General features: G+C 29.2%; 1 protein-coding gene across 1 annotated transcript in view; it reads right to left on the minus strand.

Moving 5' to 3' along the window:
* The window catches only part of LOC129985354 (CUB domain-containing protein 2-like), a 182,597-nt gene that overhangs the window by 19,743 nt on the left and 135,830 nt on the right, over positions 1 to 27,024 (minus strand). The window contains exons 3-5 of the mRNA XM_056095356.1: positions 17,142 to 17,319; positions 15,279 to 15,469; positions 598 to 795 (exon numbers count right to left, since the gene is read on the minus strand). Of these exons, the coding sequence (XP_055951331.1) occupies positions 598 to 795; positions 15,279 to 15,469; positions 17,142 to 17,319 (567 nt within the window). The remainder of the gene's footprint in view (positions 1 to 597; positions 796 to 15,278; positions 15,470 to 17,141; positions 17,320 to 27,024) is intronic.

Raw genomic sequence — 27,024 nt, forward strand, 5'->3', positions numbered from 1 at the left:
CAAAATCCAGATGAATCAAGTAATCATGAGGATAATTTCTGTTACTTTAGAAATTATCCTTTTGATTGATGAATAGTGTTGTGAGGAAATAATGCTACCGTTTTGGAACTTTTCTTTATGCCAACGTCCAAACGTCTATTTTCAGAGTTCGACCATGTTTAATTTATTACGTCACATTCATTTTATTTTATATATACATTCTTGAGTGCCTGCGGCCATGCATAAGGGTACAGCGTGTCTTCCCCGTGATCTGGGCATCTCGGGTTCGAATCCCGGTCCGGGCATGGTAGTTCTTCTTCTGTATTCTATCTGTTCTACCCCCTTCACCCTGTAAAAAGCGGTTGTGCATGCGAATGTGACGCATGAAGTAGCTAAGTCACATTCTTGGCCCTAGTCGGTGCTACTGAAAACATAAGAGACGCTGACGCTCATTCGGCCTAAATCGCTAACAGATAACTGTCAGCAGGCTTGTAAAGTGTCATAAGTCACAACACACGCAACAAAATTCTTGAGTGTTATTAATATTACTCAGTTTAACCAACCACTCTCAAAATGTCATATTTCAAAATGATCTTAGAAAAACAAAACTATTCTCACCTATGCTCCCGTAGAGTTGCATCTTGAGTATGCGGACATAGATCTTCATGTGGTAATCAACTCTGATCAGCCAGATGCAGTCGACGTCTTTCGGGAAGTAGTAGGGGAAGCCAGGGGATGCGATGATTCCGCCCACCCCAGTCACAGTACCTCCGCAACTGCTCACGTTTCCCGTCGAGCGTGGAGGAGGGATTGTCTCTGCAAGAGACAGAACACTTTTCAAAACTCGGAAATTGATAGAAATTTTTTTTAAATGTATTAATTTTTCAAAGAATTTTTCACAACATACAGTTTATAAAATGCTAGAATAGCTGGGAAAAATTTCAAATTGGTATTCGCATTATTTTTCCGAAGAAATTTGAATGTGATGGAGAATACACAGAAGATTATAATAAACTAGTGAATCAATTCGTCAGTTCTAATTTTTTTTCCATGTAGTTAATGTAGTTAGAAATTACCATTGCTGATGGTGAAATTACGGTGAATTTATATAAAAAAATCAGGTAAGAAAAATAATTTAAAACGTAGCTCAGAAGTTATTTCTGAAATTCAATAATGTTATTTAGGTTTAGTAACATTATGAAATTCAGTAACATTATTATGAGTACTATTTTAAAAATGCAGACAAAACTTCATACTACTATTGAATGTTAGCGCTGCCGTCTGTTGTGTGTAAGGCATGATAGCAGATGTAGGAAGTTCTATCACACTCAATTTTTAATACATACAGGTAGATTGAAAATAGCAGACCAAGAAGACAGTATCGGATTGAAATGAAATTTAATACATACAAAGTAGAATTTTGTATCCAAAATCGGAGCAATTAAATAAAGTACTTTCGACAGTAAAAGTGGCAATAAACTTAGATATATACATTACTATTTGACAATGGCAAAAAATATGTGATATACACATATTCAGAACAGACAAAAAGGCAAAAAGGATTAAATAATCATCTTTTGGGAAATGTTTAGTAAATGATACATTTATAAAAATTATTTATATATTCAATTATTGCAAAACATGTAAAAACAAATTGTAAAAGCCGAACACAAAGGAATATTAATGGATGCAAATTAGAATTTCCTTACACTACTGAAGCTTATCTAAAAAGAAAATAAAGCAGTTATGATTTATTTTCTAATAACATGAAAAGTAAAATGAAACAGAGTATTTTATAATTTAAATAAAATTATTTGTTAATCTGTTATGCCATTGATTTTATGAAGTCTATAGGCACATGAGATTAATATATAGGCATGTATAATTTTGAAAAAAATGACATGAATTTTTGATATAAATAAATACGAAAATAAATAAAATACAAAATAAATAAATATTGTAAATACAAAAGCATTGTTTTAAGATTAAGGGATATTTTTTTGTTAATGAATTAATTATGATCATTTTATAATGTTTACAGTTCCGGTGGGTTATAATACAGCGCCTTTACTAAGAAAGTACGAAGCCAAATGTAACATCATTTTGTATAAATGCTATGTAAATCAGATTTATAAGAAAAAAAATGCCATACTTTCCTCATCCAAACCGAATTGAAACTACAGACTAAATTTGAGAATTAAAATATTGTCACATCGGGATCGGTTATAAAATATTGGTCATTTTAACAAATTAATAAAATTTGAGATATTATGTTTTATTTTTATAGTTTAACTGTAAAAAAAAATGCATAATTCACAATCATAGACTTTTTGCTACAAAGGAAAAACTGTAAATATTTAATTTAAAACAATAACAGATGTAACTGTTAAAATATTATGCTTTTAACTCTCCATCAACTAATAATCAATCATGTAAAGAGTGCCTTTTTCTTCCATTTTAACTACCTATTTTACAGACTAAATAATTTTACGAATCCACACTCGCATTTTGTGCATTTGCATAAACAAAAATGTGAGTTATATATTGTTTAGCTTATTAATATTTATCCATGGCTAAAGAATATGAATTAGACATTATTTGTCCCGCAGAGGAGGTACCCTGTATTTGAGGATGAGAAGATTCCGGTATGGTAGTTGGTTCTCGCTATCTTTGTGGGTACACTAAAAAGTGGAGGCTTGGCTCTTCCCATCGATGACGGGACATATTTCCTTAGGGAAGTGTTGTACCGTGGCCGGTGAAGGCCCTTAGGACTCAACCACAGTTCCAGCTAGTGTTGCTGTCACGGAGATCCGGTCATTCAAGTGTTTGCGTGTGTCTTCCGGCGGTTGGAGTAGTTAGTTTGTGATTTTAAATTTTTTATATCTAACTTATTACTTTTTTTTGTAACTGAGCACTTTTAATTATGGTCTTTTATCTAAACTCATGAAATATGGTTCAGGTATACTTAGAGTATGAGAAGAGTATGTAATTTAGAGCGCATTATATAAAATTTTATTTAGAACTTTAATTTATCTAAAATTACATGAGAGTTTGCAGTTTCTCCGTGGTAACTTCCAAACTATTATAGTACAGAAACAATTTTTGTACCATTTTTTTTTTAATTTTAAAATTATTACTTTGATGCTGTCATTTTATTTTTGATCTAATTTCTTCTTAAATTTTATATTATTTAATTGTTATTATAATATGCATCATAGTTTCGATAAAATTTGAATCGTTTTCAGTATTCCGTCACATAATTAATAGTGTTGCTTTTGTCTATTGTTGAAAGCTAATGAAAGATTTTGTTTGTAACATGTGCAATTTAAATTAAAAATAAGTAAGCAAAATTCAAGAATCGCGAAAAATACTTGCAATTTGACACGAATAAGTTATGTTTCTGTTGGCTCTTCATTCCGTTAGAAGAATTCATGTACACAGTAAACAGAACAGGTGTAAGATTTTAAAAAAATAATGCATTTTTAAGGTCTTTCACAATTTGAAGCTTAAAAATTACTTCCGTGAGAGAAGAATGAATACCGATTCATGCATAAAAGATTCAACTGAAATTGAACCTAATCAATATTCCTAGCAAACCTGGTATTGCTAAGGACGACCAGTTTAAAATAAGAAAGTGAAATTTCCTATCCCAAACATTTCTTAAATCCTTCAGTATCAAATATCTACCTTTATAAACAAGAAATTAGAATCTATCTTTCTCGTTATGATAACTAAAGGAGGACAAGAAGTCTACTTTAATAACACTGAAATGGTCTGCCACAACGTACTCGTAATGAACGTTCATTTGATGTGAAACGTAATTACTCCCTCCTAACTCAAGAAAACGTTTCTGCTATTGCAATGAGTCGGAAATATAAAAGAAGCGCCCGAAAAGAGAGACACTTAATGGCTTCCGACGGTCGTTGCAGAATGTCTTATTGTCTCTCCTTTGGATCTCTAAGATCGTTATTCTTGGGATATAAATATTCCTCATTCGAGAATTACTGCATTCCATAAAAGAGAGGTAGAAATATCTGAGGCATCACGATTGTGTCATTTGGTATTAATGGGATTCTGGAAATTAGAATTTAGGTAAAAATCCGAATTTCTGATGCTCTTTGATTTCGAATAAAAGAATTGGTTGGAACAATTGCTGGCTCAGTGAAATGTAGGACGACATTACCGAACATATTTTAGCTGATTTCTTTTTCTGTACCAAAAATTCTAGCAAACATTTACCACTTTCAAATATATTTCGGTGAGAAAAGGAAGATTATTTCAAGAACTCTTTTAACACTTATGTATCTGTGATTGTCATGAATATACTTGCAAAAGATGTCTTTTTTATTCGAAGAATTTGCTTTTTTGTCACTAAAATTGGGACCTATGAGTTATCACAAAAGCCAGAAATAACATGGGTTAAGGTCTAGTAATCGAGGTGACCGTGAAAAGGAAAAATGGGGAAAAACAACACTGCCGTCTGAGACATACTGTATAAGTAATTGCTAATTCATATACTCCAGATGAGATGACTTACAGTCTTTCATGAAACTTTTTCTACCTACCATCTTGTTGGAGACTAGAAATCACGAAACTTATCCAAAATAGTTCATAACGTAGTATATTATAGGACATTGTATCTTTCATCAGATTGTGAATGATAGAAGAGATGCCCAAAAATATAAGGGCCTTGAAATTGTCATGAAACTGTAAATTTAAATTGCCGTGGATATTAATAAAGTGATTTCGTGAACTTTATTTCTAAAGTTAAGCGTTGGTGGTTAAAAATCAAAAAGTTCGGTTTATTAACTTTAAAAGATAATTTTCAGACCTTAATTCAATAAAAATAAATAAATAAATAAATAACATAAAATAAAAGGGCGGAAAAACTGAACATGTAGAGAAAAGAATTTTACAATTGATAAAATATGAAATATACTTATTTTTTTAAAAATTTATTATTTTATTCTCATAATCTTGAAAAAGCACTCCTAGATTTTTCACTCAATATTACCCTCTTAAATATTCAATTTTTTTAGGTACATTTGCAGTACTGGAGTGTGTATTGTTTTTATTGTGCTGATATTAAGCAATAAATCATATTTTCGAGAAAAATTATGTTAGACAAATACAATAACAAATGATTTGCTAACATAAGAAATTTTCGATTTTGGTCCTCGCGATTTGAGGAATTGGATCTGTGCTTTTCTGACGATGAATCAGCAGTGTAAGAAGAATAACGCAAATAGTCTAAAAGATTATTTGATATCTTACTCTATAAAAATATGTAAAAAGATGCAAGCCTTCTATCAACTGAAGTGTTGTCAAGAAGAGATGATTGGTAGAAAGATTTACTGAGTTTGACAAATTAAGATAGGGAATTAGTTTAGTTTAGTTATACTAACGTCTTGCTTTAAAGCAACACTAGGGGTGTTTTGGAAAGTATCTGATAATTTTGAAAAGGGTTTAAATGACGGGGACGATATCTGAGCCAGCAACTCCCTCGTAAAAACTTCCTCACTTTATCAGCGGAAGGATGCTTGCCCCTGACTGATTAACGTGCATCAAACTCGTTACACAATGGTTTTTAGGTGGAATCGGGTATCGAACATGGGACCCACTGGACCCGAAGCTTTACCACCAAGCCATTGCGGCCTCAGTAAGACAGAGAATAAAACTGTTTTACAAAGTAAGAAGAAGACAGGCCGCTTTTCTCTCGGCACTGGTGAACGGGGATCCTAACGACTTATTCGTGCAGTATGTATATCAGTTTGTAATTAGAAGAAAAATTATATTAGTAAAGTACCTTCATTGCTCATAGTAAAAAAAAATGTTCTGAAAAAAATTCCCGAACTAAAATAAAACAATTGAAGTTATAACAAAGCAAGTCTAATACCCTGAATTTGATATAGAGATTGTCAGTTTCTGCAACACCTGTTTCGCACTTTCATGATATGAATAATATTTTGTGCTTATGCTAATTATATAAACATTTTCCTTTAATTAAAAGTAATAGCTTATTTTTCATCTGCTTTCAATTAATTCATGCAAACAATTTTCAGCTGGGAGATCTTGCAAGATGATGTTCAGTATTCTGTGAATAAAAAAGTTTTTATCAAGAAGTAGAATGAATGACTTTTTTAATTTTAATTTTGATAAGCAATTATTATGCATATTAGTTTCATTCTGACTTTCGTAATTAAAATTTTCCCTCGAGCATTAAAAGTTAGGATAATAAAAGGCTAAAAAATTACAACCACATCGAAAGTTATTTTTAAATGAACAACCAAATTCGTGGTCATAATTAAAAAAAAAAAAACAATGTTCCTTCTTCGAAAGTTAATTATAATTATCAGTAGATATCTATAAATATTTTCTTCGTTAATTTTTAAATGCTTTTCAGGAGAAAAATTAACGAATAGAAATATTTTCCTAGTATTTGTAGTTAAGTTTTAAAAACAATGCTTGCAATATTTTCATGGATATAAAAATCAAAGGCATTAAAGGAAAAATACAGTAAATTCATTTGAATAAATTGAGAAATATGCTTTTATAAAGATATACACAACCCCAAAAGAACACCATAATAATGCTTTCTAGGGTGGAGCTTTTATAGTTCACACTTTTAAGAGGGCATAGAGTAACTTTTCGAGTTCAAATCCCCATGAAGCGTCGTCTGGGAAGGTCCGTTTGGTTGATGTTTTATGCACATCATTTTACATAAAAGCAGTTTTCCTACTTCCAGTTTTTGTGATGGTTCATTTAAAAGTGCAGAATGCTCTGTGAATCTTTGTTCCATGCTCAGGAAAAATGCTAAAGAAACTGTCATGCTGTTGAACACGGCTTACAAGATCTTCCTATTGAAAAAAAAATCTCAAGTTTGCAAGTAGTTCTCTGATTTCAAAGGGAATTTTCATTTCTCAAGTTGATGACAAACCTCGTTCTAGTCGAAATTTAACTTCCGGAATGGACGAAAATATCAAAACAATTTATGCACTTGTTCTCGGAGACCAACGACGAATTATTAAGAAGACCGATGGAAGTTACCTGAAGCACCATGAATCTTGGTTTGATGAACTTTGATAAAATATTATTTGGGAAGGAGAAAAATGCCTGCGAACTTTATGCTTCAGGTTTATTTTGAGCAGCAAAAAGAACGTCGAAGAAAGCATGCGGTTCTTTGAGATACCAGTTTCGAAATGATACATGCTTTTTTTTCAAAGTCATTGACAAACAGAAAATAAAATTTTAATCGTGAATGATGTTTTTTTAAATGGAGCATTATAAAAGACGAGGAGTGAGCGAAATTTTTTAAAAGATAAATTCTCTAAAACCATACAGAACCATGAAGGAGTACTCCTGTTGGTCCGAGAGAGAATTGTTCTAGACTCTCTTATTAGAAAAAAGCGCATGCTATAATCCTTTGTTGCAGTATAAAGTTTTAAGGCCTTTATTTAATGTAGAAACTTCAATATAATTATTTTAAATCAAAGAGTGTCCTAAAACAGCCAATATACTTTTATCTTAGCCGTTTCTTGAATAATGTATAACATGCATCAAATTTCATTTCTTGAATTAAAGCTGATTTACGTATAATTTTCATTTAGATGATATATACTTTTATTATAGATACATAGTTATCCGCACACACCTTTGAAATAATCAGAAAGGGCAGAAATCTTTTATTGAAAAAGATAGCTTCAGATAAAAAGAGGTAAATAATAAAAAAAAGATATCGCGTATGGACGTCAGTAGGATTTCAAATGTTTTTATGGGGGGGGGACACAAGTGAGAACTTAAAAAAGGAATTTTTTTATCCCCCCTTCAAAAAAAAAAAAAAGAAAACTTCTTCGAAATTTCAAGGTGTTCCCAAAAGTTTTTAACTTCTAGAATTCCTGTTTTGTTTTTACTCATTAGTTTGTAACTTCAGAACACTTTTCGATGTCTAACCAATTTTTATTTTATCTGTGTGTTCCCTTGTTACAAGGAAAAATATTTCGGATAAGAAGGCAGAAAAAAAAATGCTTTTCAATTTTTTTATCTTTATTTCTGCACTAAGATATATATTTTTCTTAATCTCTTTTTAGAAATAAATGATCTTACACATATCATCTAAAAAAACCATAGCAAAAATTTCTCAATTTTAAAGAAATTATTATGAAAAGTGCAAGAAAAAGATTTACAAAATTTTAATTTATCTTTCACAACAATAATCCTTGTTGACAAAAACAGACACAGCTCGCAGAAATAGCTCACGCAAATTAAAATATTTATTCGAAATTCTTCATAATTTTATACATTTTCATTTAATTACATTAAGTTTCTGCTGATACGGCGGATTTCTGGTTACCAATACCTTTGAGGAGAAGGTGTATGTACACACTTGAAACTTCGAAAATCGTTCAAAATATCGAATATTTTTTATTGCTTAATAATGTTGTCTGATCCTTTAGCTTTCAAACGATACCAAGAAGTTGTCAATATTCGAAATGTTTCTCGAGTTATAATTATTTTTCTTGGGGAGCTTTCATTAAAAACTCTAGTTACGGTGTTTTTAAAACTCATTTTATGAAGAATGTTATTTTTCCTCTGTGTTGCTTCATTCAAACAATCATAACTCAACAAGAAGTGAACCAAATACAGTTATTTATATATCAAAATAATCTGTATGAAATAACGGATGTTTTGTGCCTCAATAAAAGTTATATTTATAGAAATAAATTTTTTATAGCGATTTGAGAGTTAAAATGACAGAAAAAATCTCGTTTTTTCTATTCATTGTTGATGAAAAAATTGTTTAAAAAAAACTACAAGTATATCAAGTTATAAAAAAAAACATTTTTATAACTTGATTGAGGCAGACAACATGAAGACTAATATTAGGAATAATTTACAACTAGAATTATGTGTCTGTGCAAATTAGAATTTAAGATATCATGTTTCAAAAAATAGGCTAATTAGCTCATTAAATATTAATTAATTAATTAATAATTTGTGTAATATGGATTTTTCTCACTGAAATGAGATTAAACATATATTAATGAACTAAAATGAAAAAACTGGACTTTTAAAGTTAAAATTTTTTTAAAAAATCTTCAAGTGTGTACGTACACCTTAACAATCGTGCCTTTATCATTTTAAAGAAAATCAGTGTCAAATAATTTTATGATATTAATACTTTTTAAATAGTATCAAACTTCATGTAGCATCTCATGAACATGTATTATCTCATCATTTCCTCATGTAACATCTTAATTCAAATTATTAATAAGAGCATTCTGTTGTTAATAATACTTTATATGTTAATTAATATTAATCTGTTGCTGTATACTCTCCAACTTTTAAAATAATACATTCCATCCCATTTAATTGTGGCACTACGAGATCAAAATCTTTGCACAACGAACCAGCTGCCTTAATGTCCATAGAAAATTAAGGCAATAAATATTTTTCTATTTTGCGTACGAAATATACGTATCATAATTTTCTTTTTAAAAAAATCTGATTTCAGTGCGAATTTCAATGTTTCAAACTTCCATGAATCCGGGAAACAAATTTTGGGCTTTATACTGTATGACTGTCAACATAATAACTGAAAAACGCTTTGAGAAGATTGGGGAAATTTTATACGTTGTTTTTGCAGAAAATTTGTATATATATACTAAGGAGATCTGTACTTCCGGCTGTAAGAATACAGGTGAACATGATAATTAGAAACATAAAATAAAAAATCTAAATGAAATTAGTGCACAGATTCAACTTTTAAAATGCATATCTGTATCGAAATTCCGTCAAAGGATTAGCTATTAGTTAGTCGTTACATTCTCGTACATGTGAAATAGACTACTTAAACAGGAAACAATTTAGATAAATGAAATTTGGTATGTGATTTTGTTACCAAAATTGAAAGTTCTAGGTCAAACTTTCACATCGCTCATTTATTTAAAAGGTCTTTATATTCCGTGCACAGTTTTTTTTTTATTAACTTACAAAGCACAAAGAGCTTTCGAATAGTTATCTGAAAATGGAAACTTGAGGTATTGTTGTTCAAATTTTGTCCAAGGTACAAAATTTTATGTGGAATTAAAGAATTATGTCTTTATTAAGAAGTATGCAAGAAAGCTTCTGTGGAACTGCTTTCTGTAGATACCATTATTTAAAAAAATTTTGAGCATTCATTTTTTGCCCACTGACTGTAAAAAAAGTCATTGGTATATAGTCTATTTGACTTCAAAATCCTTCCCATCACGTTACCTTTTCTCGTTCCGTCGCTCTTGATCGACTTTATTTAAAAATTTCCATTTCTCAAGTATCTGATTTTTTTTTATTAGATATACAGGGTGTTTATAAAGTCCTGGACCCATTTTGATGTTTAATAACTCATAAAATAATAAAGATAGATTTAAATTAATAACATAAATGGTTAAATAGACTCAAAAAGTTTCATGACCCTTGTCAATGAACTTCCACGTGTGCCCACTTCGTCGCACGGAGAATATCAAGTCGATAGTCAATTTCACGCCAGGTAGCGACAAGCATGTCGGCATCCACAGAGCCATTTGCGCACATTATGGCGATTAACAATGCCAGAAACATGAAAGGATGCTTCATCGGAGAACATTATGCTCTTCAGAAAATCAGCAGCATCTTCTATCCTTCTTAGCATATCTGTTGCAAAGTCCATCCTCCTAGGCCTATCGTTCGGTTCCAAAACTTGAACAATTTGAACTTTGTATGCATGCAGTCAATTTTTTCTTAATAACCTTGTACACCGTCGAAATTGGCATATCCAATTCTGTTGCCGCTGATCTCACAGATATTCTAGGATTGTGTAAAAATGTCTCTCTGACACGCTCAACATCAAAATCACTTGTGCAAGGACGTCTGGAACGTTTCTTATCTTCGATACTTCCAATTTCTAGAAAATTCTTTTTCCACCGCAAGATGCTGTTTTTGGATGGAGGATCTTTTTTTTAAATTCTTCTGAAATTTCTCTGTGCTTGCACTATCGATTTCGTTTCTATGAACCACCATAAAATCTGTGCTTTCTCTTGTGGTGTACGCATTCTCCTTAATATCCACTCGAATAAAACATCACATACAAAAATACTACATAGAACAAACACATCAAAAGTAAACATAACATTGCAATAGTTGCCAAAAACAAAAGAGAGAAAAATGCCATTAATAAGCAGACAATATTTAGAAAAGTACAGATATTTAGACTGGAAAATGAAATTATCTGAAATTAACCACACGCGCAGACGATATTTACAAAAGTAAAAATATTCAAACCTGAAAAGGAAAATATATGAGTTATTCCATCAATAAATGCCATAAGTTTGTTTATATCTTTATTATTTTATGAGTTATTAAACATCAAAATGGGTCCGGGACTTTATAAACACCCTGTATATTACAATACATTTTCACATACCATCTGTCTTATGAAACGACGATGGCTTGTGTGAAATTTTCGGTTTTAAAATTTGTCTAGAAATTGAAATTGAATCAAATGTTACGTTATAAAAAAACAAGTTTCGTCATATGTTCGATATGCAAAGCGATGTATGGTATCAGTAGACTAGGCTTATATTTAGTAGGACTTTAGGACTGAACTGACATTATTGTGCGTGATATTGTTCTCACTAAGCAAACCATTCATTCGTTTATTATTCTTGCTTTCGTTTAACTCTATTATCTCTTATATGTATCTAACATAATTATTTCTGAAAGTTCTCAAAATTACGAAATAAAATAACAAGGATAATAAATTTTCACTCGATTTTTTTATTTTAAATGAATGTAGAGAATTTTATTTATATTATTTTTATTATTATCTATCATTGAGAAAATTTTGTTCCATAGGAGATTGGAACCATCATTTTTGAACATTACTTTTATTTAACATTTTATATAACATCAGAATGACTTATCAATAACCCTATTTTAGGATCGTTACTACTAAAAATAATTTCCACAACAGGTTCAATGGATAAAATAATGGGTAAGGGTACGTTTATGAAAAAAATTGAATCTCTAGATAATTACAACTCATTTCCAAAATAAAAGAGAAAAAGATATTCTCTTATTCAATTTACATTATGTGGAGGATTGTAAAACAAATTCTCATAATAGAATTTTGTTACGTTTTCAAAAGTTTTTCCATTATTTCATGATGCAAAATCAAATTCATCTCACGTACTCGGAGATAGAATTTTTCTCATTTGAAGAAGAAGGAAGCGTCATTAAAATAAAACCTTTTTTTAGCTTCCTACTTTCAGGTCACGAATTTCCTCTCAAATTTAGTAGTGAAAGTTATTCCCCATTTTCAATGACTTGTTTTCGCCTTTCTGTAAACAAGTCTGTTTCAGATCACGTTAGAGTTCGTCTGGTGAAATCTCCAAAATTCATTTAAAACCGAATCCTTTGCTAGATGAAATTTAATTTTTAAAGCGTTTCAAAAATAATTGAGAGAGTTATTAGAATGTAATGTATAAAGATTCCTTTGTTGTGCTTAGTTATGTGGAATCGAGTTTAAATTGCAAAGAAAAAATAATTTTGGTTTATGCAAAATATTTTTAATATTAAGTTTAATAATTATATTGCTACATTATATTTTTTGGGATATTTATTTTTAAATTGAACATATAAAAGATAAAAGATATAAAATAATTTTTTTATTGCATAAAAGAAAAGTCAAATAAATGCAGCATAAGCGATTACAATTTAACATTATGATTAACTCTTAACTGGGGAGATGAAATTTTAGGACTTAACTGGGGAGGTGCGGTCTAAGAGACTGCATTTCATTTACACTCAAATTAAATTTTCTAATGAATATATAAGTATGAAAAACTGCTAATATATTTTGCAGATAGTTTTCTTGATCTATAGATATATTTAAAAAAAATTTCAAAATCTATTATCATTGAAAAAAGTAAATGCGTTGGAACATACATTTTCTTCTCAAATTACATGTTGCAATGAATTATATTCTTGAAAAAACATATTACTTTTTACTTTTTAAATAATATTTATTTTTTATGTATATGAAGGTATATAGAAGACAATATAATGTAAAATTTAACAATTATATGAAAAATAAAAAAAATGACAATGGTTAAAATTGGCCCTTTTTTTATCGACTTGTGTGACTTTCATAGCACGATTTTCTGAGGCATTTTGAATATACAGGTTAAGAACTAGTATAATACTCAACCTATAAATTCTGTATATATATCTTGGTATATTAATATATTTTATAAATTTTTTCAAAACACATTATCACTAGAAAAATTAATTATGTTTGAATATCCACATCAGAATCAGTTAAAAGAGAACTTTCATCGAAAAACTCTTCTGTAGAAGTATCCCTATCACTAAAATCACTTTCTGCTTCATTTAAAAGTGCCTGGAGCACTGCTTCACAATAGGATCAGTAAATTGGATGATACTTCGGGGCCAAGTTTTAGCGTTATCTCCTAAGCCTTGTTTATTACTGGGACACTAACAGGGAGGTGCGGTTTTAGAGACCGCGCTAAAAGAAATAACTGAATTATTTTAAAAAGCATCCTCTGAAATCGATTGAAAAAGTGCACGTGTATTGAAGGTCACAAAACCGGAAGCTATAGGGTCAGTCCATTCAATTGAGCTGAAAATAAAAAAGAGGTAACTGAAAATCCATCGCTAGCGGTCTCACAGACCGCACACCCCCAGTTAAAGGTTAAGGTTTGAGAAATATGGATTTCAGGAATTTCAGAAACAAAATAATCAGAAAAAATTAAAAGACTGTGATAGCTATCAGGTATTCTATGACGAAGTTTCTTTTGAATTACAAGTTTTATTTTGGTTCAGAAATGTAAAATATTCGAAAATGCACAGATGGAAAATCATGCTTAATAACAAACACAAATAACTGGACATGATACGGAAGTTTACTGTTATATAAACCCTGAATATTACAATTATGATATATTTGGTGAGTATGAATATAAATGAAATGAATTTATGAAATTATAAACTTTCGTTTGTTCTTCAGATGCCTTTAAGTGGTTTCTAGATACACTTTTATTTGATTTAAAGGTTTTATGTTGATAGAGGTAGAATTCCTTAATAGAATTTTTATTTATTCCCTCATGCGCTGATGTTTCATTGATATGTTATCGATGAAAATATATTATTTTAATATTTTCAGATCTAGTTTTTAAACTATATATCTTTAATTATTTGCCCAAAAAATCCAGTTCAGGGAAAAATTTGTTCTATGAAAATGATGCCACCTGGCAGAAAATTTGAGAAAACTTAAAATAAAATTTATAATAATCAATCGAATGATGTAAAAAATAAAATAAAATAAAGATAAATTTTACTTTTTTTGTATTTATAAAAATGCGTTGTTTAAAAGTTGTATTTAATTAAACATCAACATTGCGAAATACATTGATAAATCAGAGTAAGAGTCCTCGGAATTCTCTTGTACATTCTCTAATAAACCTTCCATGCCAGAGAACACCTTACAGGACAATGGCGTACAATAGTTGCGAAATATTAATCTTTGACTTGAATGCAGAATTTTGGACTTGCTGAATTTGCCTTCATATCATTGCGAATTAGTTGGCTATTAATCCCTGGATTGCGGTTAATTGAATTCAAAAAGCAAATTCTGGTTTTAAAAGTATTTTTCCCAATCTATTGAAACAAAAATTTGATACAAAACTACACTTGTCATCACAAAATCCCATATTTAATATTATTGCTTATTTTAATTAATACTTTATATTATTATAATTAATCTCATACATATTTTTAAGTAACTGTGTTTTTGAATTATTGAGTTAACACAGTTCTGAAAGTATAGACCGACAGACAGTTAATCCGTTGTTGGTTTTATCTCAAACTTTGATGTGTGTTTACATCACAGATATTGAATCTTTGTACTGAATCTTACCTATCTAGCTCCCTCTCCCTTCGTTTTGTAATTATTGCGTTAACTTATATTCACACAGCTGGACAGATGGACTTCCTCTGAACAGATTTTACTCCCAATTTTATAGAAATCTGCAAATTTGGTGTAATGGTGTTTGGTGTTTGGTTTGGCCAAATTTCTTTCGTCAAGCTCAAAGCATGTTTGAGTTATCTTTGTCTCAGACAGACAGACAAAAATTTTCCAAAAATGTATTTTTCGAACTCAGGTAGGTCTAAAAGATGGAGATTCGTCAAAATCTCGAGTTCGAATTTTTCGTCGATTACTATACTTTCTCTATACTAGGTATATCAGAATGAAAAAGAATATTTACTCTCATCCTGAAAGTGGTAGCTTCCGTGGAATCCCTTTCTGTGGATGACGAGATTCGTCTTGAAGATGATCTCCGCATGAGGGTTCATAAAGAGCATGGAGGCAGGTATATCATCGCCACAATATCGACCCACGAGGAACTTGCTCCCGATGATGGTGATAGTCGAAACATCGATATAGTCAGTCAAGCACCTGAAAAGCAATAATCTCATCATGATTTTCAAGTTTATTCCAGCCTTTTTTATTAGCAGAATGGGATGAAATAAATAAAGTCTTTTTCAGTTTTGTTAAAACTATTGACACCATGAGAATTAACATAATCATACATAACGCCATCCTGCTCCTCATGTTGTCTATAACACTGAGTTATCTAACCGGTTCAGTGAGAACAAGATGGAAGGAAAATGGGGGTGGGGGGTGGCATCTGATAAACTATCCATGGGATCCACACAGAGAATTTCATCGGAGTCACATTCTGGACAGCTACTTTAATGTTTCATCAAAGTAATAAATAAATGGAGGGAACAAAATATACCTGAAAACAAATGGTGGCAATACCTTGAACTTGCAGAGAAATATTGATATTTACACATGCAACCTTCCTATATTTTTGACACCATTAGCTATGGGTAAATTATATAGAGATTACTAACTGAAGAGAAAAAAATTGAAAGATGATAAGAATTGATAAATAAAATTATAAACATTTATATGATATATATAAACATAGTATATCGAATCAGAAAACTGTATCTATTGTCTAGGTCCTGTGGTTTTGATCTCTGTTTTCTTTTGTGAGAGCGTGGTTGGTTGGTTCTGTGGGGTATTGCAGTTACGAGGGAGTGATTTGACCAATTAACTGTTTCTGACCTGCATATTCGTTACGGAGAAGTACATCCTTTCACATTATGACGAGTTTATTCGTCAGTAGTAATAAGTAGTGACAATTTGAAGTTTGAATTACAATTTTAGTAAAACCTCAAGCATATTCATAAATTTCAAAATGTTTAGAATATTTTGAGACCATGCCGAAATCAAAGGAACAAATAAAAGATTATTGTGCTTTATACCATGCTTCTCTCAATACCATTATCTAACAACGAATTATTATAATAATAATTTTTTTATGTTTCTTTTCATTCATATGCAAAAAGTGTATGTTAGTTTAAGTAAATCAATAAATGTGGCTATTGAAATAAAAAAAGGTAATTTCATTGCAACATAATTTCATATTACATATACTCTGTGTTTGGCGAGAATACTCGCCATTAATAAATTTTTGCGACATAATTTAGATGCGCATTTTCCGAAGAGGTCGAAACAGTTAACTGTTAAGCTGATTTTGACGAATGGCATTTTGGTCTTATCAATCGAGTGGTCTTGATGAAGTCTTGGGATTTGGGAATATGACTTGTTACAGTGGGGAAATTGCAGCGAGAAAAGGTGTTACATCATACAAATTTTCAAGATACTACAGAATGCAGAAAATAGTTATTTCGTTACAGTATGAAAATCGGAAAAAATATCTGCAATGTATATGCTGTACCGTTTGCAATTTGTTCTGATATTCTCGGAAAGAGATCTTTGCTACAAATTCTTTAAGGTGCTTCTAAGTCAATGCATTGTTCTAATTAATATTTAATTAAAAATATGCATTTCGAATACTTGCATTGTAGTCATATGTTTCCTTAATTGAGGATCTTATATGAAATTGAGACATATATCAGGTGTTTAAATGTTTTATAAGTATGCTTAAAAAAGTGCCTGGTTAGCAATTTTGGCTGTATACATTTATGATGGCAGGCTACATTAAGTAACAATATATCATATTATTTTAATTTAGATTTGTCAAAAATGCTCTTACCCTTTTTTGAAGGGCGGTTCCAAGTCGAACTCGTGAAAAGTGAGCTTAAGTGTTTCATGTTCCTTACCCTGGAAGTTGTAGATGCATTCCAAAGATTCAGAGTAGTTTCCTGGAAATTGGGGGGAGGAAAAATTTCCCTGGGCAGTCTGCTGACTATGGAACTGGAAGATGCACTTCCCTGGAACATACAAATGCATAACAGAACAATTACTTCAAATTCAGCCAGAAATATACCAAATAACAATTGCACATTTTCACATTGTTCTTCACTTTGGAAATGATCTACATTGAAATTAGATGATAGAAATCTAAATAATGAATTATTTGATTTTTTTCCTTATTTCAAATATAAACTACTATATCTTGGGTTGGAATTTCTTGGAATGAAGCATCTTTATATTCTGATATAAAATAATGTTTTCTAAACTAAGCCCGTTTAAATAGATTTAATCATATTAAAGTGCATTTCTTTCATCTCGATTCCTGATTAACTTCAATTGATTAAAGATATTATTTTTCTTTTTTGAGAATTTTCACCTTTCAGAAATCTTCTCTTCATAAATCTTTTAAAAAGTTCTTAATTGTTTTAAAGATTCCAATTAACTTCATAATCGATGTCGCTGTACTGATAAATTAGAAACTAGTAACTAGAAGGATTTTTTTCTTTTGGAAGAAGGTGACACTTTTTACTAATGACTTAAAAGAAAAAGTTACCAACTCGTGCCAACAACTGATATTCATATTAAAACTGCACTTTTTAATAAAATTTACTATATAAAAATGAAACCATATATTAGACAAGGTGACTTATTTTTCACAACATTTACTACCTATCCGCTTTTAATTTGTCAAAAGTTGAGAGTAAATCCAAGCATTGAGTTCCCGACTTTCCAACAAAATAATTTCCATGTAATCTACATAGCATAATTAAAATATAAAAATTCCAACAGAAAAATGTTTAATTTATTTATTATACTCACGACTGTATGACAGTTGAAGATTTAAAGAAAAATATATTTCTTTATTTTTGCTAGAAATCACATTAAATTCAAAATATAATTTTTTTATCGGGAATATACAGAAAGGGGGAAGGATTTTCCATCATTTTCACGTTGTTGGAAGAAAGTATATGTTTCTACTTTTGTCTGTCTGTAAGTATATGTTTCAACTTATGCCTATATGTGTGTCTTCCGTATATGTCTGTTCACGGCTGTTAAACATAATCACAAATCTTCTGTGAAGAAATAAGTAACAAAAAGGAGATGTAGATCCTCGCTGCTTCATATTCCAATAATTTTCATGGATACTTTCTTATTTACTATCGATCATGAGAAATATGATTTCATATTTTGGAAACAAAAGACGATTTCTAAATTGAAATTTCACTTGCAAGATCTTACTCAATAGCCATATAATGTATTCCGAAATAAGCATAAATGCAGCTATTGAGAGATTCACAAAATTGCTTTATTTGAATAATATAAATACCCTTTCGTTTAACAAATCATATATCTTTCTAAATGCATCAGGAAACACATTTCTGCATACAACCCTTGTAGAAAACGCTTTTAACGTTCTATTATGGAAAGTGTTTGTTTTCAAAGTGGTGAAATTAAATCGATCTGTCTTTATTTAATTATCATGGAGTATTTGTGAATATATAACAAAAATTTCTTAGATATTTTCTTTTACTTATTTTTTTAATAAAAAAATATATATATTAAAACTTTATTTAGCTTTTATTTAAAGACAATTTTGTGAAAAATTTGTCATTTGTCATACGCAACTGATGGCAAATGATAAAATCATTCTTTTAATCATAGTTATCACTTATTATAAATTGTTTTGGTGTTTATTACCAAATGTTGCTCTTCAGGGACAACATTTCAATATTAACTCTTCCACCTCTATTTTTTAAATTTTTTTATTAATGAGAACACACCATTCTTCACGCATGAAGTGATGCAATAAGAAAGGGAAATATCAATAAATAGACCTCAGGATAATGGACAAATTTACGAAATCATTTGAATTTTCCTCGCATGAAATTTCATCGGAGAAATGAGATTTTAATGCATTATCACTATAATACCAAACGTACAATAAGCAAAGAATATTCTAAAGCAGGTTAAAAAAATATGCTGTAGGATCATAAATTTGCTATATTATGAACTTTTCCCTGTACGAATCACTTATCATAGCTTTTCTCAACACTTTCATCAAACATTATACATGACAAATAATCTGTAATTTGTTTCATGAAAAATTATACATGCGAAGCAAATTGCTAATTGATGAAAAACTTTATGTATTAAGGAATTTACAATTTGTTTCATTAAAAATGATACGTGCTAAGCCATTTGCAAATATATTTCCTCTGTAATGTTTCTAAACGAAAATAATCAAGCTTCTAGTTTAATTTTAGAACCTCAATATTTATTAATAATTTATTATTAATAGAGAATGTAGTTCAAAATTTTCGAAATAGAATTTCATTCAATTTTCATATAAGCTACTGTCAATTAATTACTTTTCTCATTATTCGCTTTCTGCATATTGGATTCCATTAAAAATTATTCTGTTCTAATTTTTAAAAAAGTAGACTTAGGATTAACATTTAAATGTATATTAATCTTTAATACTCCAGACGTAATTTTACTGATATAAATATTGGGTTCCAAGGTCATTTCAGGCTTAAAATACATATAACTCATTTTTTATTCAGACAATATATACAGAACAATTCTGTCCCCGCAGCTAATTTTATTTAATAATAACTGCGTTTTATTTTGAGGAATTTAACCATGGGTTCGACAGCAAATTATTATAAGTGTTATTATATCAGCAAAAGAAATTTAAAGATTTACCAACTGACTGTTTCGACTTCTTCGGAAAATGCGTACCTAAATTTTATCTCAAAATTTTAGCGATGACGAATATACTCTTCAAACACATAGTATGCATAATATGAAATTATGTTGTAATGAAATGACTTTTTTTATTTCAATAGCCCCCTTAATTTAGTTACTTAAACAAACAAATATTTTTTTGTATATTCAGTATTAGAAAAGAAATAAAAACAATAATTTATTATTTAATTTTGCTTTTAGAGAATGGTATTTTGCAAAGCATAGTACAACGCATAGTGGAACAATTCGTATTATATGTGGGAGTTTTGATAATAAATATTAATAATCATTTATTTGTTCCTTTGATTTCGACTTGACCTCAAAATATTTTAAACATCTTGAAATTTAAGAATATGTTTCATTTTTTACTAAAGTTGTAATTCAAATGGATTCCTGACGGATAAACTCATCATAACGGCAAAATGTTGTATTTTTTCCATGTCGAGTATACTCTTCAAAAACAGTAATTGGTTAACTCATCAATGAAATAAGACAATTAAACGAACATGACATTATTTCTCTTTATCTTATTAAAATTGCATTACCTATAATTTTTGCATTTCTTCTATGAAAATAACTATTACTTCTTTAACCCTTTCTAGGGCCTTGGGAAGTATGCTTTCCACCAAATTTATCAATCTTTGTATGAAATTATGTAGGTTCTCTTAAGTTCTGACAAATTTTTTTAGTAAGTCAGAAACTTAGATGCTTCAGTTCTTTATCTCAGACAAAATGATGCGTCTTGATTTGTTACTTAATTATTAATTAACCAAATTAATTAATTTATCAAATTAAATTTATCTAATAAGCTAAATGAATCCCTTTTCTTATTCTAATTTCAAGCCTAAAAATATTTTAACATAATATGACTAGAAAAAAATGGCCCTTTAAAGGGTGAATATAACTATATAAATATTCATAGGAATGATTTATTCTGCCATATGATTTTTTCTTGAATTGTTGCTTCTTATGATCGAGACCGCACGAAACAAAATAATTTAAGATCATATGTTAAGAAAAATTAATTAAGTTAATAGAAGAACTGAGTAAAAAAATTCAACTGAGTAGAACGAAGGATCGGTATTAGAACTTCCCAGCGCATTTGAAGCTCAAATACTTACTCACATCACTCGGATCCAATCAGAAGGGAGATTTGTTACTTTCTCTGATCCCTCTCGTCGTGAAAGAAAGCGAGGCACGTGCAGAAGAAGAGATAAAAAGGAATGATGATTGTGACCTGCTTCTTTTTTTGTTCTTACTGGGCATAAATGGTTTTCGTTTTCTTTCCTGAAATGTGCGCTTTCCTAATGAGAGAATAGATGAGCCCAAGACATGGTCTTGGCAAACAGTAGAAGAATAGGTTTCATTTTATGATATCGAAAGTTTCTATTGGAATTGCATAGTGCATCATTTGGTAGGCGAACATTCTTGCAGAGTACTTCCAAGTTAATCCCGAGACATCATCTGATTAAAAGTTTGCAAGACTTATCTTCCTTATTAACTAACATTTTATCAATCTTTTTTTACTTCAGAATAACATTTGGCGACGTTCCGCCAAATTATTCTTTATGTAGATATGCGCGTGTGCGCGCATGCGTTTATTGAAATAGAAGATTCATACATTAATATTAAAATCGAACTTTAAATATAAGTAAAATTAGAAATTTAAGTCAAATATGAATCTAAATTTGAAAATTAATAAAATTGCTAAAGTTAAGATATTTTGAAATTTTGTATAGTAAAATGATCACATAAAAATTGAATTGAATATTTGCAAGAAACAGCAATAATACAATTTGCTTGTAGCTTTCTCTTAATATGTATTATACGCGTATCATTCATTTTCAGGTTCTTCACCCAATGCCTGAATTATAAAACTGAGCTAACTTCCAGAAACCTATTCTTATATGCCTTCTGAGTCAAGTAGTTCAAGACATGTTCTCAGCAGCAGTCAAATAGTTCAAGACATGTTCTCAGTTGCAGTCAATTAGTTCATGACATGTTTAGGCATAAAGACGTCATTGATAATTTCCATCTTAGATCAGATATCTGAAAACTTTTGTGGATTATTGAGATGCTACCATATATTTCTAAACTAATCACAGATGAAGCCAGTCATTTGAAAATTTTTGTCTTTTTCTTAAATATTGGGAATCATAATTTTGAAAGGTTTACTTTACAAAAGAATTTTTTCTCCTATTTCTAAAAACTATCATTAACCCAGAATATTAAATTCATAATTTTAGGAAAATGTACATACAGTGTAAAAGTAGAATCATTGATTGTATTCCAAATATTTGATTAATTTGAAATTATTTCCGAAATATTTGATCACAATACATCAGTAATCATTCTTGATTTTTATGAAAGAAGCATTTTTTTCCTACGTATTTCAAATAAAGAAGCGTTTTCGTTACTGCTTCTAAAGATTTCAAATAATGAAGAGAAACAAGTTGCTTTCTATGGAATATTCTCGAAAGCATGGTAATTGTTCATTCAGTACCAGAATACCAGTTAATTCAGTACCAGAAGAAAATATACCAGAGAAAAATCTGTCTTGAAATTTTAAATAATAGAATAAGAAACATCGAATGCATTTAATAAAAAAATTAAATTTTAAATAATAGAATAAGAAACGTTGAATATATTTAATAGGAAACATTTTTTTTAATTTTAAATTTTAAATAATAGAATAAAAATTGTATATATTTAATAACATATATATTTTTTAAATTTTAAATAATAGAATAAAAATTGTATATATTTAATAACATATATATTTTTTAAATTTTAAATAACAGGATAAGAAACTTTGAATATATTTAATAAGAAGCATTGAATATATTCCAATCATTTGATTAGTTTGAAATTATTTCTAAAGCACCTGCTCATAAAATGTCAATAGTCATTTTTAACTATTGAAGTTTATCAAAGAAGCCCCTTTTTCAAGTATTTAAAATAATGAAGCGTTTTCGTTACGTTGTTCTAGGATTTCAATTAGCAAAAGGGAACAGGTTGCTTTATATGAGATAGATTCTCGACTGCCTAGTATAACTGTTTCCTTTAATACCGAAAGTATACCAGGGAAACAGTATGCTGAGATTTTAAACAAAAGTTGCAGATGTGGTTAAATCAAATATAAAAGAGAATATATGGGGCTGTACGTATAATGATTCTCTACAGGACAAACCATTTGACCTAGAACTACCTATCTTAGCTAAAATACACTTTCGTAGGTAGGAATTTGAATCTTGGAATGGACTTTTCATAATTTATTTAAAATTTAATGTAATTAAAAATTACTCTAGACTTTGAGGAGTTTCAACGATACCTTTAAAAATATTGTTTCACGAAATGTTCTTATAAAATTTCAATATTTAGTATATTATATTGTTTACGACGCCAATTCAGTTATCAATATTTTGTTCTAAATTTAAACATTTCTTTAAATATTTTCTTTTATTATCTCATTAAATATATGTAGTTGTTTGATTTTATCCGTTAAAATCTAAAGAAAAAAGGCTATACGTTGCTGAACAATCAAAAAGTGAACCAACGCAAAAGATAACGTGGGTTTTGCATTTGGTTAATAAAACAGTTATTAGCAGCATTGTGATGCCATGGGATTTGATTACTTTAAGATAATTCCTGAACAAAATTTTATAAAAATGCAATGTATTAAAATAAAGTTTCAACACCTGTCACAATTTGATATTTAAAAAATAATTTGTTGAGGGAACCATAAGTATCAAATTATGCAGAAGAGATTGAACTGAAACTCTACACCACCCATATTCTAGACTGGACAGTTGATCACAAAAGACGGCCAATATATCTAATCTTTTGAAAGCTTTTCTCAAAATCTCCTTCAAAATACTAAACATATGAATGATCATATATATTTAATTCTAGCTGGAAGATTAGTTTATTTTTAGAGTATTGGAGTGGTTTTGGAATACAGAAAAAAAAAATTCTTAATTTCCTAAAATATTCTTTCCATAAATTTCATAGAATATTTATTGCTATAAATATTATGTCTATACTCCACAGAAGGCTCCATACTATACTCCACAATAAGTTTCAATTTGAAAGGAACATTCATAAACTGCTTTTGAAAAAGTACAATCTTACTAACAAAAACTAACAAAAAAAAAACTCTGTTGCCTACTTTATCGTGCTTTTTTCTGTTTTTCAATTTGAGTGTTAAGATTTAAAACTTTACTTGTTAATATGGAGACAGCGAACTTTAGCCTGAGTTTCAACTTGAACAATATAGACAGCTTAGTTGGAAGGAAGTTTTATCACATTCTTGCAGCTGTAGGAGCTTAGAGAGAGGGTTCATCTCCCCAAAACGTTATTCTTGTATTAAAGAGTTAAATTTTATGACAGCACTTAAGTCCTGTTTCGATAAGACGTTACATCTAACAATGCTATAATATATTTAATAATTAATAAGCCTTATTGGTGAAAAATACTTGTCAATATTTTATTTATGACATTTGATATCTTAATAGGACAATACCTAAAATGTTTCCATCGATAGATAAGTAACATATGCTCCTTAAGAGAAATGTAAGACTGGGATCATATTCGCAGGATTGGTAGAAAATTCTTCAGCAAAAACTGCTCATTTCAACAAAAATTTGACCAGACACTCTGATTTCATTTTCAAATGCGTCCTTTTACTTATCATTTGCATTGTTTGCCAATTCTTAAATATAGATAATTTATATTATAGAGCAGAATTTTTGTATCTATTATTAAACTTTTATACTCAATATTATTTCTACTTACAGTTTTATTTTGTTTATATCTATGTCTTTTTTTACATTTGTCCCTCCTTTATTATTTTTTCACTCTGAATTTTGCTGTGCGTATTTTTTTTTTTTAATTTGTGTATATGTTTTCTTTTTTAAAATGTTACTTCCAAAATTTCAGTTTTGACTTTTTAATTCTTTGTGGAATACAGTTTGCAATGGTGTATGGCTTGTTGCATACTGGTATTTTTGTTTTGTTTTATGTTTCTTTTATATGTATCTTGCATTTATATTTTGCTATATTTTAGTTACTTTCATTAATCTTTTTTTTAAATCTTTCATTGCCTTTAAACTTGCGTTTAGGAACTGATTTGGAAAAGTTTTTTTTTTTTTTACTTCTGTAAGTTGCTTTTTGTATATTTGTGGCCCACGAAGAGTATTTGAGATTCACCTACAAATAAATAAATTAATCAAATTATTAAAAAGAAAAGAAAAAGACATGAAGCAATATGTTACGAAATTTCAGAAATTAAAGTCAAAAGTTTAATTTAAAACTAAGTCAATTATGAATTATAGTACCAAACATTTAACGCTAGCTATTTGAAATATTTCAACATATTTTACAGATAAATGAAAACCTAGATATATTTTCAATTAAATAGAAACGTAAAAGTTCCGTAGTAATTAAATTGTCTTAATATATACTTTTATATTTCCTATTTATAAAGGCGCGTTACGCGCGTTGTGCTTACGTGTCTTTATTTATTGCCCCCATTATTTACTTTGTCAATTTAATAAATTTTCTTTCATCAAAATTTCTTAAATAACTAATTTCCTTATAAGAAAATAATTTTTGACCTTGTTTATACAAATATATATGTCTTAAGGATATATGTATTTAAATAGAGACACATATAATACCGACACAAATACAAGGACATTTAATACACATTATCCAGCTTCTATAATATAAATGGAGAGCTATGATAATTTTTTGAGTTATTAATATTAAATGTTAAGTTACTACATATAGCATGAGCTAACTTTCGGCAACTTTATATTTGAATTTTGTTTTATTTTCAACAACAGTGATACAGTTAACTTATTTGACTTATTTGTAAATTCAGTATAAATAATAAATCCAGAAAGAATATTCAAGGCTTAAATTGTATTATATTCTAATAACACAATACAGGATTTCAGGATTCATTAATTTTTTTTATTTCGCTTTCTCTGAATAAATAGAAGTAATTATTTATTCCATTAATAGAAACCTTTAGAGCTTTATGTGAAAACTGTCATCTATAAACTTTCATCTTATCATCCTTAACATGCTTTTCTTTCTAGAAAAAGTATATGTATAAACTATGCATGATTATTTGATCTTTTCAATTAGATTCTGATTCACATCAAGAAATATTATAAATTCAATCTTGAATTTCATTATGAAATTAGTATGCAGAAATGAATGCAATTGGTTTTTTGAGAATTATTTTTAATTATTTTGAAATCTTGAGTGATGATGCATTACTTAATGCAAACAACATGGTTTTAGTCCTACATGCAAATGCATACACAATATTCTCGTTTTCTTTAATTGCTATATTACTTTGGTAATTGAATAATTTATTATGTTTCTCTAGCTATTTCAATTTCAATGGAATCGAAATTAAAAACTTTTGAAAACTATTCTCGATAAAAGTAAATCTCTTGATTCTTAAATCCGTAATTTCTTTATCACAAGCGAACAGGAACTTTCTTTCGCTAATTTTATTTTACTTAAATTCTCATAGAATAGTACGTGTTTCGAATGTATCTTAAGCCTGAATCTTCACATTTGATTTTGCAAAATCAAATTTGAATCTTCACATTTGATTTCTAAAGTATTTCAGAAAGTTTACCTAGCTTTTTGAAAAAGGAACCACTCTCGAAAGATCCTTCCTCGAGTATCGGTATTTACATTTCAAAACATGTCTTATCCTATGATAGATGACATGAGGAATTCAAAATTTATTCCGTTTTCGTTCAGTGAGATTTATTTGTTTGTATAAGAAATTGTTTTATTTTTGTTTAATACAAAAATATCCGTCATTTAATGTGCGAAATTATCGATAATAATTTTTATAGAGTTTATTTTACACAAAAATTAAAATTGCGTAATGGTTTTCAAGTAGTATCTAAGTGTTTATTTAAATTTTTCATTCTACAGTTGAGGTG

The sequence above is a fragment of the Argiope bruennichi genome, chromosome 9 (assembly GCF_947563725.1).
Source record: "Argiope bruennichi chromosome 9, qqArgBrue1.1, whole genome shotgun sequence".
Lineage (NCBI taxonomy): Eukaryota > Metazoa > Arthropoda > Arachnida > Araneae > Araneidae > Argiope > Argiope bruennichi.